Here is a 14,863-nt window from a genome sequence, read left to right as displayed (position 1 = left end):
AATAAACACCCCAGGTGATTCATACACACGCTAGAGTGTGAGAAGCACTGCCTGAGGGTATGCCTGTGGTCTTGCCCCATTATCAGCATTTCAACCATTAAAGCCAGGGAAAAACTCAAAATGAACTTTCTTCTAGATATTGCAGCTACTGAACTCTCCCCCACCACTGCACGACACCCCCCCTCCACCTCCAAATGTTAGCATTTGAGAGCTAAGGAGGACTGTAGAGATCATTTAGTTCTCGGCTTACCATGTCAAGTGTGATGGGGAAACTGGGGTTTAGAAGAGCTAAGGTAATTGCTTTATCACACAGTCCTCATCCAGAACCGGGGCCAGTGCTCTTCGTACAGCATTCATCGTCTCGCACATCCATGGTCTGTCCATCAGCTTTCTTCCCTCCCTTTGTGTCCCTGTTTCTTTCATTTATTTGTTTATGTATTGCTGTCTCATTACTTCCATCTGCCTTACCCTAAGTCCACCGCTCCTTTTTTCCATATAGCTCTCTGTTTTCTGAATTACTTATTCTTTATAATGTTAATGACAATTAGAAAATTCATAGACTCTGTCTGTATTTCCCCTCTGATTTTTAAAGTTTGGTTCATTTTGATCGAACTTTTGCCTCTTGGGCTACTGAAGTGGTGTTAAACCTGTCAAAATGATTATTTGTTTCTATATTAACTTTTTTTTTTTTTTAACACCCAGACTGATTGTTAGAGAGATTTCTGCCCATCTTTGCCCACTAACGGAGACCATAAAATAACTAGGTTAAAAACACAGGTAGCAGTACAGGTCCCCCTACTAGTTCATTAATTGCTTATATCCTGTGTTGGTTGTTTAAAAAAAGAGTCCTATCCTGTAACCTCTTATTTAGAATTGTTTCTAAAAATCAGAAAATTGTGTATGTGGTTTTGGTTTTAAACCAATAGTGTCACTTTTAGTAGTTCTTCAGATGGCTGCTTGAATAGACAACCACAGCCTGGAAGCCTTTGACTTTTCTCAGAGCAAACTGAAGCTTTAAAAGCAGTAGAATTAATTAAGTAGAATCATGGTGTTCTGCATTTTCTGGCTTTGAATTGAAAATTGTGTGTCCTTGGTTTGCCAGATTTTTTTACTACATGTTTTTGGAAAAAGGGTTTATCTTTTCAATAGGGACTTCACTCTCCTATGAGACAAACCCATTTGTATCTCTAAATTGTGGGCTCATCTCCATGAAAGGATCCTGATTTATCTATGTATCTAATCACTGTGCTTTTGCCATTTGCTGTTACAGAATACCTCTTTAAGAGTTAATTCTTCATTCATAATTAGGTATTCTGCTTTGTAGCTTTAGCTGCATGTAATCTTATATTCCTGCCTCCTCAATTCTTTATGGAGCTGAATTTGCTGATATCAAAGGGCTGAAAGAAATGATGAATCTTATTCAGATTCTCAACTCAGCCTAGCATTTCAACTTTGCTGTTTGGCTGTATAAAAATCAAAATAGGTTCCTGTCTCCACTCCCATCAGCCAAGTCCCAAGCAGAAGTATTTATTTATTTACTTGCTTGCTTATTTATTTTTAAGGATTTTATTTATTTAGAAACCACGCAAGCAGGGGAAGGGGCAGATGGAGAGGGAGGGAGAAAGCAGACCCCCAGCTGAGTGCGGAGCCCGTCGCAGGGCCTCCATTCTGTGACCTCAAGACCACGACCTGAGCCGAAACCAGGAGTAAGATACCCAACCAACTGAGCCACCCAGGCACTCCCCAAGCAGAAGTATTTAAAGAAATTTCATGTCACTCCTGAAATGGAGCACAAATGTGGCTTGCCGTCAAATTACCAACATTAATCTGGGCCCAGTCTCTCGAGCTTTAAGCAGCTGAAAACTCTGTTGCCCTGTGTTGAAAAGCAGAAGTCACTGATCTGCATAGAGCTCAGCTCTTTGCTGCAGACTTTCCTTGTCAGTGCAAGACTCTGCTTTCTAGATCTTTGGTACTTAGCAAGATCAGCCACTAAGCTGTATTTTCTTTTTGGTCACCAACCAGCATTCTCTGCTATCAAATCAGCTAGATAAGAGATTCATGAACTCCCTCCCACTCCCAAGCATTAAACCTTAATTAAATAAAGTATTACTTTATTTTTGGGGGGTAATTCATTAGCCACCAGCTTTTGAGGAAGTAGTGGTCACTTACATAAAGCAATTGTCTCTGAAAATGCATTCTTCTTGACAGATTATCATAGCTCACTTGTTGATCCCCTTAGCACAAGGAGGATTATTTTCTAAATCTGTATCTTAAAATATGTAAATGATGGTCTTCTGACTCCCTCCCTAGTTGAAATTGAACTTGGCATCAGTGGAGCTGTCAGTGGAGTTCAGTACATGTAAAATTGTATTAACCTTTTAGCCAAATGAACATAAAACTCTGCCTCTTCAGATTTTCCCAAATGTCACTAAGAGAACCCTGAAGAGAATCCATAAAATTTACTCTCTGACATATAAGACTATTCCAAATTGGTTTTGTAGTCCCCTGTTAGGTCCAGGATAGCTGAACTGGACATGAATGGAAGAACCAGAATTAGAGCTAGAAAAACCAAGCTATCCACTTAAAAATGCTGTGTGTATGGGGCGCCTGGGTGGCTCAGTCGTTAAAGCGTCTGCCTTCGGCTCAGGGCATGATCCCAGAGTCCTGCGATTGAGCCCCACATCAGGCTCCTCCCCTGGGAGCCTGCTTCTTCCTCTCCCACTCCCCCTGCTTGTGTTCCCTCTCTCACTGGCTGTCTCTCTCTCTGTCAAATGAATAAATAAAATCTTAAAAAAAAAAAAAATGCTGTGTGTAGGGGGCTCTCGCTTGCTTAAGCCCAAGCCATGAGTGGTCCTCTTAGGTAATGAGCAGAGAAGCCTTTTTAAAACCATAGTTCTGAATGCTGGATCACGTTCTCAGGTGCAGTCTCCCTGCATCCTCTTTACGTCTTGAAGAGCAAGTACACTAGAAATAAAAATCCAGACAGAAATACATGGACTTAGTACTCATTAGGAAATTCAGTAGATCCACTTCCAGTGTATTAAATTTTAATACTCTGCCAAGGTGTCCTGATGATCTTCGTGCTGTAATTTTATTCAGTAAACAATGGCACGCCCATTTTGTAGGTGTACACGAGGTAATCCGGGACACTTAAAGATGAGAGAGACCCTGGTCACCAAAGACTTGACAGTTTTTGCCTGTGGATCTCAGTACTGGGTTTTGAGCTAAAGTTTTACTTCCTTCTGACAAATTCTACGTGTACACAAGTTCTTTGATTTTAAGTGCAAGATCCATAGGACAGTGCTCTGTAGAAAATAACCAGAATTCCAGATATTTATCCTGTAGAGATTCATTGTTTACTATATGCAAGGAGCTCTTTTAGACCGAGGGAAGCGGAGGAGCTAGTAGCACACGATACCTGCCCTCAGATGGATTTCGGGGTAAGAGGGCAAGGTGTACACAGAGAACGATTTTGACCTCCTTCGTGCGGCTTGTTATGTTGGACTGTGTACTATAGAGTGTTCTGATCAAAGGGACATAAGTTTGGAAGACTCCGGTAATAGGACAAAACTTTTATAACATTTTTGACCTCAAAAAATGTGAGGTGTGTATAATAATTTTTTGAACAAAATAACCATGTGATCTATTTTACATGTTTTTTACTAGGAAAAAAAAAATCTTTCCCCCCTTTGATCATTTATTTTACTGTTAGTATTGGAAGATGAATTTTTTTAGAGCAAAAACCTGTTCAGTTGAGCTTTTCTTGTTTTGTTTTTTTAAATTCATCTCTTCCACTTTATTTGGGACTGTGTCCAAGCCCGTCAGTTATTCACTCACTCTGCTTCTTAGAGGTAGCCCCTCCCCGCGCTGGGAGGCTGGGTGGATCAGCTAGGAGTGTTGACGGCTGTGCGCACCGTGGTGGTGCGTCAGAACCGTTTCTGTACGTGTAGACTCAGTTCTGAGTAACCCTCCTGATGCGCTCCTCAGGTCTCACCTGTCTCCCTCTTAGAAGAAACCTGCAGGCCTCTCTTTCAAGACTACTTAAAATCTCTGAAACAAATTAATGTTTTGGGGACCGCACACGGTGTCCCCAGACCTTCGTTTGGTACTTTCTTAATATTTTTCCATCTTTTTCTGTGTTATTATTACCCTGTATTTAAGGGAGAAAAAGTATTTTAAACTGAGCAATTGCTTGGGGTCATTTCTGCGAATTTTTCACTTAATTTTTTTAGTTTAATTCTTGACTTAAAATTCTTAATTCTGAAGAAGGTGGTAAAAACACATTTATCTGTAAAATTATAAGTTCTAACATTTATTCACAGAGTGTAATATTTAGGAAGTTAATGGTCAGAGTTCAAGAATTCAAAACAGATTTCTTCTGAAAACCAGGGAACGTAATAATTGTCCAATGTCTACTCGTATTGCACCCTTTTGAAAAACCACGTGGACATCACTTCCTTTTGTTTTTCCTTCCGCCCCGTGCCCGCGAAGCTTCTCTGCCTTGCTCTAAGTCAGCAGTTTTCATGCAGCTGCTCCCTCATCAAGGTACTCTCTCCTTCCGCCATCCCCGCACGGAATGCCGCTTCCCCCGCGCTCATCCCGAGCACGTGGCGTGAGACTTCGCTCACGGAGCCCTGTCGGCACAGTTTGGCTTAGCACCGGCGGCACTTGTAAACCCGCCGCTTTAAGGTCTGGTGCTCCCTGGCCCTGCGCGGCCGCGCATCCTGTGGCCGTGAGCGAGCTGCTTCCACTCCTCCGCGAGAACATGCGGTCCCAGCCCCGGGCGAGCAAGGCCGGTGAACAGGAAACCCGAGGGAGAGTTAATAGGGAAAGGAGGGGATGTGGTTTGGGGAAGAGTTTTTAGCTTAGGAAATTTTCCGCCAGCATAAATCCGATCCCAGTATTCCTTTAGAATTTAAAGCTGGCTGTGTACTCTATCACCTGTGTGTAAAAAAAGGAATATGGTCTCGAGTAAGCTCTAAGGACTAAGAAGAAAAAACTGCAGTACACTTATATCTGATTTATAAAAGCTGCTTTGTATTCTTTTACTCTTCCGTAACTATTATACGAAAAGATTCGACCAAATACAAAACGAAGTATTGGCCACTGATGAAAGTACATTAAAAGTTTTGTGAATTCTTATAGTTACAGTTTTGTGTTTCTAGCTTAAAATACAAATACTTCCAAACACATATTTAACATGTCTCCGTGGAGGTATTTGCTGTAGCATTAGAATAAGCGATGGTTACCTTTTCTTCTAAAAGATTTATTATATTCTGTGCTTGTTTACATTAGCTTAGGTACACATTCTAGTGTGAAATTCAAGTACCGAGCATTTGTTCTAATACTCCTTTCAGTACGTCACTCGATCTTTTTTTACTTCAGGTGTCAGGAGCATCTTGATTTGGGTAGTAATTGTTTTATCTGTGTGCAGAAAGTCTTCACAGGGATTATCTTATCTGAGTGTTGTAACAATCCTTTGAAATAGGCGCATCTACTCTTCTCCTTAATGGACAGATTAAGAACTAGAACCAAATTAGGGTCTGATCCCACCAAGACTCAAACCTGGGTCTTCTGCCCTGTTTGCATCGTTGTATGTAAAATGAGCCCTCCGACGGGTTTGCCTTCTCGTGTACGTCGTAAGACTTTTCGGACGGGTTTGCCGTAGTCTAGATGTAATCAACGGAGCAACGCGGAGTCGGGTAACCCACCGGATTTGAGTCATTCGTCTTTTTTGTGGAGTTGACGTTTGTTTGTTGTGTGACTTCGCACAAATCACCTAATCCATTTTTCTTCAGCTTCTCAAGAACTGAAAGGGATTCTATCCTTTTATTATTTCATGAAAGCATCAGGTTCCGGTTTGGGAAAGCCATTTTGGTGCTTAAAAATTAGGTGAAATTTTAAAATGAAGTGTTTTATTTTTCGTCAGGCTGGATCTATCCCTAGTTGTCAAAATAAATAAGCCCTGATACCTGCCTTCAAGGAACTCATGTTCGAGCAGAGGAGATAGACATACAACTTCAATTAACTATCATGCACTCTAATCATTTTTCCCACTTGATTTACTAAATACGGGCCAATAACATCTTTTATTTAGGATTTCATCTTTATCTGGAACCACCAGAGTTCACTAAAGCATAGTGCTTAGTAAGGCACTGCTATAGAGAGTTCCAGCTTCTTCTGTCCTGCATGTTTGTAACTGGCTTAAAATACAAATACTTCTAAACACGTTTGACCACAGCCTCTGTGGGAGAATTTAAACTAGGAATTCTGGACCACAAAAGTTTTTACCTTTGTTTCATTCAGATGGTGGCTTCAGGGTTTCCTTTCCATCACCTCATGGGTTGGGTTTTTTTGTTTTTTTGGTTTTTTTGGTTTTTTTGTTTTTTTTTGTTTTTTTTGCTTTTGTGTCCACTGAGCCAGTGCTGAGGGGCCTAAGAGAGACCAGAGTGCAAAGCCTCGGAGAGGCAACACCAGGGTCTGCTCCCTAATTCAAAATATAGCCCATGCCAGTGCAGGGTGAATTCTGTCTGCATTTGAGCAGTCTGGCTGACCGTCGGAGAGTTCTTCCTATGGAATGCTAAGACCAGCTCCTTCACTAGCATCTTAGAGAGGTTTCTAGATTTCACTGTGGAGGGCAAAATGAAGGACTGCTGCCAGAATTCTCAAACGTGCTAATTATGCTTGGAAACAGAAATGGCAGAACCTGATACCGTGATCACTGCTTCTTACTAACTTGGCTTCTCCAAGATCCTGTACCTTGGTATAAATACAATGCATTTTTAATTGATTTTTTTTTCTTAAAAATGACCCTCCACGATGTTTATGTCAGCTTCCCCTTTGATCTTTAAAGTAAAACAGCTTTTCTCTGAAGTTGGGAATCAGTTATGCCCCCTTTACCTGAGATGAAAATTAATTTGAGAGTGGAAGTAGGACATCAGCCTCTCACATAGCATGGAAGCTTTTGGCCATGAGTAATGGGACTAAGTCGGTGACACTTTAACGTTTTTTACCAAAAGGAACACATGCTCATGAGGAAAACAATTAGAAAATTCAGAAGAATGGAAGAAAAAAATCACCCATGATCCCACTGCTCTAAGATAATCGCTGTTTATTAACATTTTAGTACATCATCTTCTGGTGTCTTTTCTTTACATAGTAGAGGTCCTCGTATGTGTAAAACTTTATACCTTGCTTTCTGTCCTTAACATTTAACTGGAAATAAGGCTTTTAAATTTTTATTTAGAGGTCTGAAGGTTACTTGCTTAACAGAAAGTAGAATATCCTTCGTATTTCTTTGAAGAAATCTTCACCTAGTGACTTAATCTGTGTGACCCCAACTTCTGTAACTTTAATTCTTAAGAATATCAGTGGGCAGCAGGCCCTTGTCCTCAAACAAAAGCATGGCCGCCTTGCAGTGTAATGACTGCTTTCTCTCCAGAGCAAGTGGAGTGTCTTGTGGTGGCAAGGCCGTGTCCCAGGTGGGCACACTAGAACAAGCCCAAGGTGGCAGATTGAGGGCAGAGAGCCACAGGCCCTCCTCGTGGTGGTCCACACTGGGCTCCTCCTGATGGCTGTCTCCTAGTTGTTTACGGCCCTTATTTTTTTTAAATCCTAGCTTTGCCTCAATCTTATTTCCTATCAAAGATAAGAACCTACATAAGGAACTGTGGACTCGAACTCGTAGGCCACGTGCAGATTTAAGGAAATGGAAAGTCAGGTGCACTTAAGTTCATGATAATTTCAGATGGAGGAAGCTAAAAAAAATATTTCGGGGGGTCTTTTCCACTCAAAATACAGCACCACATCCTGGAGATCAGGGGTTGCATGCTTTTGGGCTCTGAATTACAATGATCACATTTAAAAATGGAAGCATTCAGTTCAACCAATATTTACTGAAAAAGATACCAACTAGATCTTACCAGAAAATGAAAATGAATAATAAATGATCTTTGCTTTTCTAGGTGCTTTTTACTCTTGTAGAGGAAATAAGATGCATACGCATGTTGTGGTAGCAGAGTCAGAACGTAAGAAATGTAAATGCCACGTAGAAGCAGGGAGAAGAGAGAGGCAGCAGAATGCATGGTGAAGGAAGTGGAAATGAGGCACAAATGGGTCGAATTTATCTTGTGGAGCCAGGCAAGATAGCGGAGAGAGCCTGCGCAAACACCCCCGAGGAGTTCAGGGCACGCTGGAGGGCGTGGGCAGCCTCCTTTCAGTTTTGTTATTTTTCTTTAAAAAAATCACTCCGGAGAGGATGCAGATACATAGGTAGAAGAGAATAAAAGTCATCCAGAATTCTGTTAGCCAGAGAAAAGTTCTGTGATCACTGTGGTGCCCTTTCTTGCATTCATCTTCCCGCACATACGACTGGAACAGGGCAGATTGGAGATGCCGGTCCACCATGCTCGGCTCCGAGAGCTGCGGCGGACGTGCTTCAGCTGCATCCAGACCCCTAGCGTGGCGCACTTTGTCACAAAGGAGCGCTCACAGATGCCCAGTGTTGCTTTGATAAGTTCCAGACAGCAAACCTTTATTGAGCCTGTGGAAATCTGGCAGCGTGCCTCCAGATGCCTGACACTCTGAGTTGAGTGCAAGGCTGAATGTCAATGATGTGGGGCTCCTAGAAGATCGTCCCAAATCCATTTCCTGCTCAGGAGCCAATAAGTAGATGTGTGGATATGTGTCCATTTTCTATAATACAGAAATGGTGCTTTGTCCAAAAATGAGTATTTTCCTTTCTCAGATTTCATGTTTATTTTAAAATCCTAATGGTATGATAAGAATAAGGTAAAAATTACCTGAATTAACACCATCCAGAAGTAACAAATTTGGCAGATGTTTTCCCAGCCTTTTTTTTTTTTTTCCTGGATAGAGAGTTTTTTTCCTTCAAAATTATGGTCATCTTTCTGTATCAGTAAATATCAAGCAGTACTTTATGTTTTGTATAAATTGCTAAAGTGCTCTCCAGCTTTCTGCTCTCCCACCAAGTTATGCCAGAGGTGGGTATAATCACTAATTATTTTGGTAAATTTTATTGAAGTAAAACTGAAAAGTACACAGATCAAGTTTACAACCTAGTGAACTTTTAAGAAGGAGACACTTAAGAATCCAACATCTGCATCAAGAAACAGACACTACCAGCACCCCAAGAAACCACCCACCTGTCCCCTTCCAATCAGTGCGTCCCCGGAGGTAACCACTCTTCTGTGACCTATCTAATTTGCAATCCTTACTAATCGAATGGGCAAAAAGTATCTTGTTGTTTTGCTTCTGGTTGCTTTTATGAAGTCACTGCTTGGACTATTTCTAAAATTCACGGTAGGGCCCAGTTTTTGGAGGTTAAGTCTCCTCCATGAAAGAAATGCATGGCATCTATTTTAGGTGCAGAACATGAAGGGATTTGCCATAGTTGAAAACACTGAAGCAAAGATTCTACAGTAAGACCTTTGTCATATGTTATTTTCTCAGTAAATATTGGAGCTTCTTGGGGACAGGCACTATGAATTAAAAAAATATATATCTTCCTTTGTTTGAAATGACAAATTTCAGTACCTTGTGCAACTGGAGAGTGTATTTGTATAGGAACACCAGCAAGGATATGTGGCTAGAAGCTGACCTCTGCTGGAAGCTTCTGGTATGATGTGGAGGGAAGGAGCCCTAGTCTTCCTGGTGGCTGCTAGCCTTCGTTCAGCTCCAGCCTGCCTGCCTCTAGCTTTCTCTTGCAACTTCTCAGGTTTTTTTTTCTTACGCTGTTTTTTTGCTGTGATAGCAAATTGTGCTTAACAAAACGTGACGTTTACTGTGTGGCAAGGTTGTTATAAACATCCTAGCAGTTGACTGTTGAAATATGCGAAAACAGTTCGCCAGGTTTGTGTATCTCGTATACGCATCATGAGATTCAGGCCAGGAGCTTAAATGCAGAGGACGGGGAGTGACTGGCTGCTCTGCTTCTCTCCAGGAATCGACAAGGAGCACGTTGAACTCTCCCCCACCACTGGGCACTGTAACAGTGGACGAACTCGCCACGGATCCGCAAGCCAAGTGCAGAAGCAAAGAAGCGCTGGCAGTTTCAAACGTAATAGCATTAAGAAGATCGTGTGAAGCTTTCTTCCTTTCCTTTTTCAAGCAGACTTAGCTCACACGGGCTCGTCACTAGTGACCCCTCACCACCGTGCTGTGATGCTGCACTTCGTGTTTATAATGAGCCCACCCACGTCTGCCATGTTGCCAGATGACCAACTCTCGGAAGCATTGCCTAAATTTAATGCTGCTTTTTCTTTAACTTTTTTTTTTCTTCTACTTTTGGTGTGTCTGGTATAGCAGGTGTTCAGAACAACTGCAAAGAAAGTGGGAGGTCAGGACACTCGAACTGAGAACATCCCAATTGTGAGAGAGGATGAATTCTCGAATACTGCTACCACTGGCCAGCTATGAAAGCCATTTGCACAGAGCTCTCTGCCTTCTCTGTTTTCCCCTTCTTCATCATACAAAGTAAAGTGTTAGTCTTATTTACACACTTTTCGAGATAGAAGTTTATGGGAGAAATAATACTATAACCCCAGTATGTTTAATCTGACTTTTAGCTGTGGACTTTTTTTTACCTTACGAAACGGAAGGAACCATAGAGGTCAAGCCTCAGTGACTTCACACCATAAAGCCACAGGCAAGGTACTTTGGGGGGTGGAGGGATTTAGTATTTTGTAATGAGTTCTTAAGAAGTACTAACACTTGAGTATTAGCAATAATTACAGGAAAAATAAGCATAACCACGTATATCTTAACGTTACCGAATTAAAGCAATGGGTTCTGAGGCCTTATCCAAACTCAGTCATCCAAACTAGTTTATTTTTTTTCCTCCAGTTGATTATCTTTTAATCTTTAAATATACTAAAAGTTGTTGTTTTTTGTTTTTATAAGCCAAGACTATACTAAGTATAGTAATTATGTGTTTTCCCCCTCCCTCTCTTCTTTCCTGAATAATTCTAAGCAGGGTAATAATCAGTGAACAAAGTGCTGAAAATTGTTCCTTGAAGGTAATTTTCATAGATGTTTGCATTAGCTCCATAGCAAAATGGAATGGTACGTGACTTTTAGAGTAGCTGATGCTTTTATTTTGTTTAATAATTTTCCCAGAAACACAGAGTATGGTGTATATTATCAAAAATTTCTTCGATAACATGTATTTTAAGTGTCTTGTAATCTTCCCCCTCCCCCCCCCCAAAAAAAATCAGGAATCTCTTTAGTAGAACATTTGGGTTCTATATGATAGAATTGCATTTAATCACTGTGAAAGGACTGGTCAGCCTGCATTAGGATGACAATAGGGGACCTTAAGAGTTGCTGCTATACTGAACGGTATGGATTGTCATGGTGTTGGAATTTCCATAGCAATGCAGATCCAGTTTTTTTGTGGTACCTGCAGTATGCAAAATGATTTGACTTCAGTGAACATAGTAGTAGTGTCTGGATGTTCCAATTTAGATCTAAACCATATTTATTACAAAAAGATATCATCCCCCTGCTCCCAGGTTCCCTTTATATGTTACGATGTAATGGCTTTGGGAGGGGAAAAGAAACCTAGGGGAGGGGGAGCTTCCTGCAGTGCTGTTTCATGAGTGGATTTCAGTAAATTAAATTCCACAGCTAAGTCAATAAATAATGGTACATTGAAGTGTTCTGATTTTAATAATATAACACATTTCACATTTATCCACACAGTAACAATGTAATATGTTAATGTAAATAAAATTGCTTTTGATATTCAGAAATAACAAGAATTTAGTTTTTTTAATTTGTTTACAGTCTGGGAAAAGTAAGAACTATTTGCCAAAATAAAAGGAAAAAACTTTAGTATTAATTGTTATTTTGACGTAGAATTGTTGGAAAATATTGAAGACAGGTGCACTTAACTAAACTTTTGTTTTTAACTATTGTAGAGGCTGCATTAGAGTAGGGAGTTCATAGTAGCAGCTGGGAGTGTAGAGACGCTGAGACGAGAACTGAGTTTAGAAGGAGACCCTTAACGTCCCCATGCCACGCTGCCGTTAGGGCTCGGTTCCCCCTGACCCAGTGCTTCTGGGGAGGTATCGCAACTTCTCGGATCCTGGAATAAAAGGCCAATGTGAGCCTTTAATCATTGTGGTTCCATGTTTTTCCTCTTTGTTGGTTGGTTTGGTGCATGCTGGTGGGTGTTGTTACGCTCTTTTGCTTCTCCCGTCAAAATAGAGAAACTGCCAAAGGTTTTCTGTTAAAAAATAGTGATGTTTCCATAACAAGTTCTCCAAGGTATGCTATTTCTTAAATTTATTCATTATTTCCCTCTAGTGTAATGAATGGAATGAATTCACTTGAAGTACCTCATGAAATGATCAGCGTTGCACAAATCAAAATTGAGCCTTCTTTGAACTGCAAAAACAGTACATCCTGGAAATTTGAAAACCTACTAAGGTTTAAAATTTACCTTGTTTAGAGAACTTCCAACTTTTGAGGAAAATCTAGCTTTCCAAGTAACTAAAGTGAACATGAGCTAAGTCTCACCACTATGCTTCCCCTGAGAAATGAAACACTCTTTTAGGCCTCATACCATGATCTGCGCGAGAGATCTGACGTTCAGAGCAGGTTTCCCGTTTTGCGTAACCCAACGTGAGTTCTGTACGTTAGAAGTCATTTGTTTGGGGTTTGTGGATGTTTCCCCCTGATTTTTTTTTTTAAAGAGGCAAACATTGATTCACGTTTTCGTTGTGTATAACCCACCTGTTTTATCACTGGTGCAGTCCCAGGGGTGGGCCCTTGTTTGCCAACATTGAGAACACGGTTCACTGGCTTGGGGGGAAAGCGGCGAGGCTGTGCCCTTCATCCGCTCGACCAACATGTTCATTACTGAGTGCCAGCCCTGTGCCGTCCTGAGCCCGGCGCTGAGGACGCCACGGTGAGCGGTCAGCTGCCACCCACCCCACAGGACGGAAGCTGGCAGCCCTCCCTCCCTGCTTAGTGGGCTTTAGGGTTTTTCAGTTGGGCCTGTTGGTTTTCTCATTTTGTTTTACGCCCGTCCCAACCGTCTGGGCATAATGAGGCATGTCTTATTCAATGTTATGCAATGGACTTATACACAAAGTCACTCTTCGTGTCAGCCACACAATTTTTTTTTTAAAAAAGCAGTATATTCACCTGTAAATAGTTTGTGTAAAATTTGACAGAAAAGTATATTTACTACACTGTAAATACCTGTGATGATATATTGTATTATTTTGCTTTTTTGTAAAGCAGTTAGTTGCTGTACATGGATAACAAAACTTTGATTATTCTCGTGTTAGTATTGTTAACTTCTTCCTGCGACTGCGTCACATCATTTAAAGAAAATGCTGTGTATTGTAAACTTACATTGTATATGGTAACTTCCTCTCCTTTCCATCTGGGCCTAGATTCTGGCAGGTCCCTCGTCTACGACCTTGTTAATACTGTACGCCAGCAGGAGAGATACTGCCCAACAGTCAGAACCAATCATTGTAGGGGAAGATTGTAGAGCTCCATCTCAGACCACTGTTGTTCCCCACCCTTGTCCTCCCTGTGTATGTACTCCACCCCCCCTTTTTTAAGTAAAATGTAAATTCAATCTGCTCTAAGATGTGGGGAGTTGTTTAATTTCTTCACATGCCTCAGCTCTGTTTTCTCACTCCCCCCCCCCAACTTCTCCCTGACCTTTTGAAACCTCAAAGCCGTTTCCTTTCTTTTAAGGATGCCTTGGGTTCTCCTCCTTCCCCCAACCCCTCCGTGGGAAAGACCTATTTCCAGAACCTCTCCAAACCAAAAGTAAAATAATTTTGGTGAAATGTGTAGGGGAGGAAAGAGTTGTCTTCGAGCGTCTTCAGGTCCCTGGCTGGGCCTGAAAATCAAACTGACAAGGACAGCCCGACAGAAGAGAAGCACACAGCCCAGATGCGTGCAGCTCACGTTTACGTGACCCAGGAGCCTTCCTAAGAAAATGAAGACCCGGAGAAACCGTTAACCCTGAGCGTTTCTATGCCAGGTCTGACGACGAGTCGGCAGTCATGGAGGAACCTGATAGGTCCGGGAGGACAAGGTAAGTGTAGCCACCCCGGGGACACTTAGCAAGGCCTGCATGTTGCCGTTGTCTTATCTTTGGAGATAAGGACGCTCTTTTCTGGGCAGGGGGTGGACGCCCCTCACAGGAGGGTTTTCTGTCCTGTTTTCAGGGCAGAAGGGCAGGAGCAAGGTCAGAGTGTGTGCCTCCACCATTTTCTCAGACTCCTTCAGCTTAAAATCTTCACTATGCCAAGGTGCTGTATTTTCGGGTTGTATGTCCTGAACCCCATCAAATGCTTTTTCAGGACCTGCCAAGCTGAGAGGTGACTCTGTTCTCTGGGATTGGCTGTCTTGACTTCTTTTAACATGAGCACTTAGGCAGAAATGCCAGGACACCCCGAGATTGCACAGAGGGCCTGTGTTAGGATCCCACAGTTCTCCCAACTTTTCAGCTCTCCTTTGACGGACTCTGTCATGACACGACATGTGTAAACACCGGAAAACACTTTCTCTGGCTCAGCTGCTATGAGCTTTACTATTTTATTTACCCCGTTATGTGGGCTGCTCCCAGATGGAGAAAGAATCCAGCCTAAACCCTCAGCCGGGACAGAGCTGAGCCTTAGGAGGATAACGGTGTCCGACATTAAATAAAAGACTAAAACACCATGAAACTGATTCGTGCAGGTCTGAGGCAAGTGCTTGTCTGTTTATGGGAAGACTAAGAAAGCAGGTGTACCTCACCTGAAGGGCTTGCTGATCCTCGCTGGGCCCATCCCAAACCTCGGAGGCAAAGGCTCACTCCAGCGTTGGAGGTCCT

General features: G+C 41.9%; 1 protein-coding gene across 6 annotated transcripts in view; it reads left to right on the top strand.

Moving 5' to 3' along the window:
* NF1 (neurofibromin 1) overlaps positions 1-13,620 on the top strand; it is a 258,716-nt gene extending 245,096 nt beyond the window's left edge. For all 6 annotated transcript variants that reach the window (XM_026517664.4, XM_026517666.4, XM_048223273.2 and 3 more), the window contains one exon: positions 9,962-13,620. In XM_026517664.4, the coding sequence (XP_026373449.1) occupies positions 9,962-10,104 (143 nt within the window). In that variant the 3' untranslated portion in view covers positions 10,105-13,620. The remainder of the gene's footprint in view (positions 1-9,961) is intronic.
* The last annotated feature ends 1,243 nt before the right edge of the window (positions 13,621-14,863 follow it).

The sequence above is a fragment of the Ursus arctos genome, unplaced genomic scaffold, assembly GCF_023065955.2.
Source record: "Ursus arctos isolate Adak ecotype North America unplaced genomic scaffold, UrsArc2.0 scaffold_24, whole genome shotgun sequence".
NCBI classification, from domain to species: domain Eukaryota; kingdom Metazoa; phylum Chordata; class Mammalia; order Carnivora; family Ursidae; genus Ursus; species Ursus arctos.
Note: the sequence above shows the minus strand (reverse complement) of the source record. Positions and strands in the feature narration are given on the sequence as shown.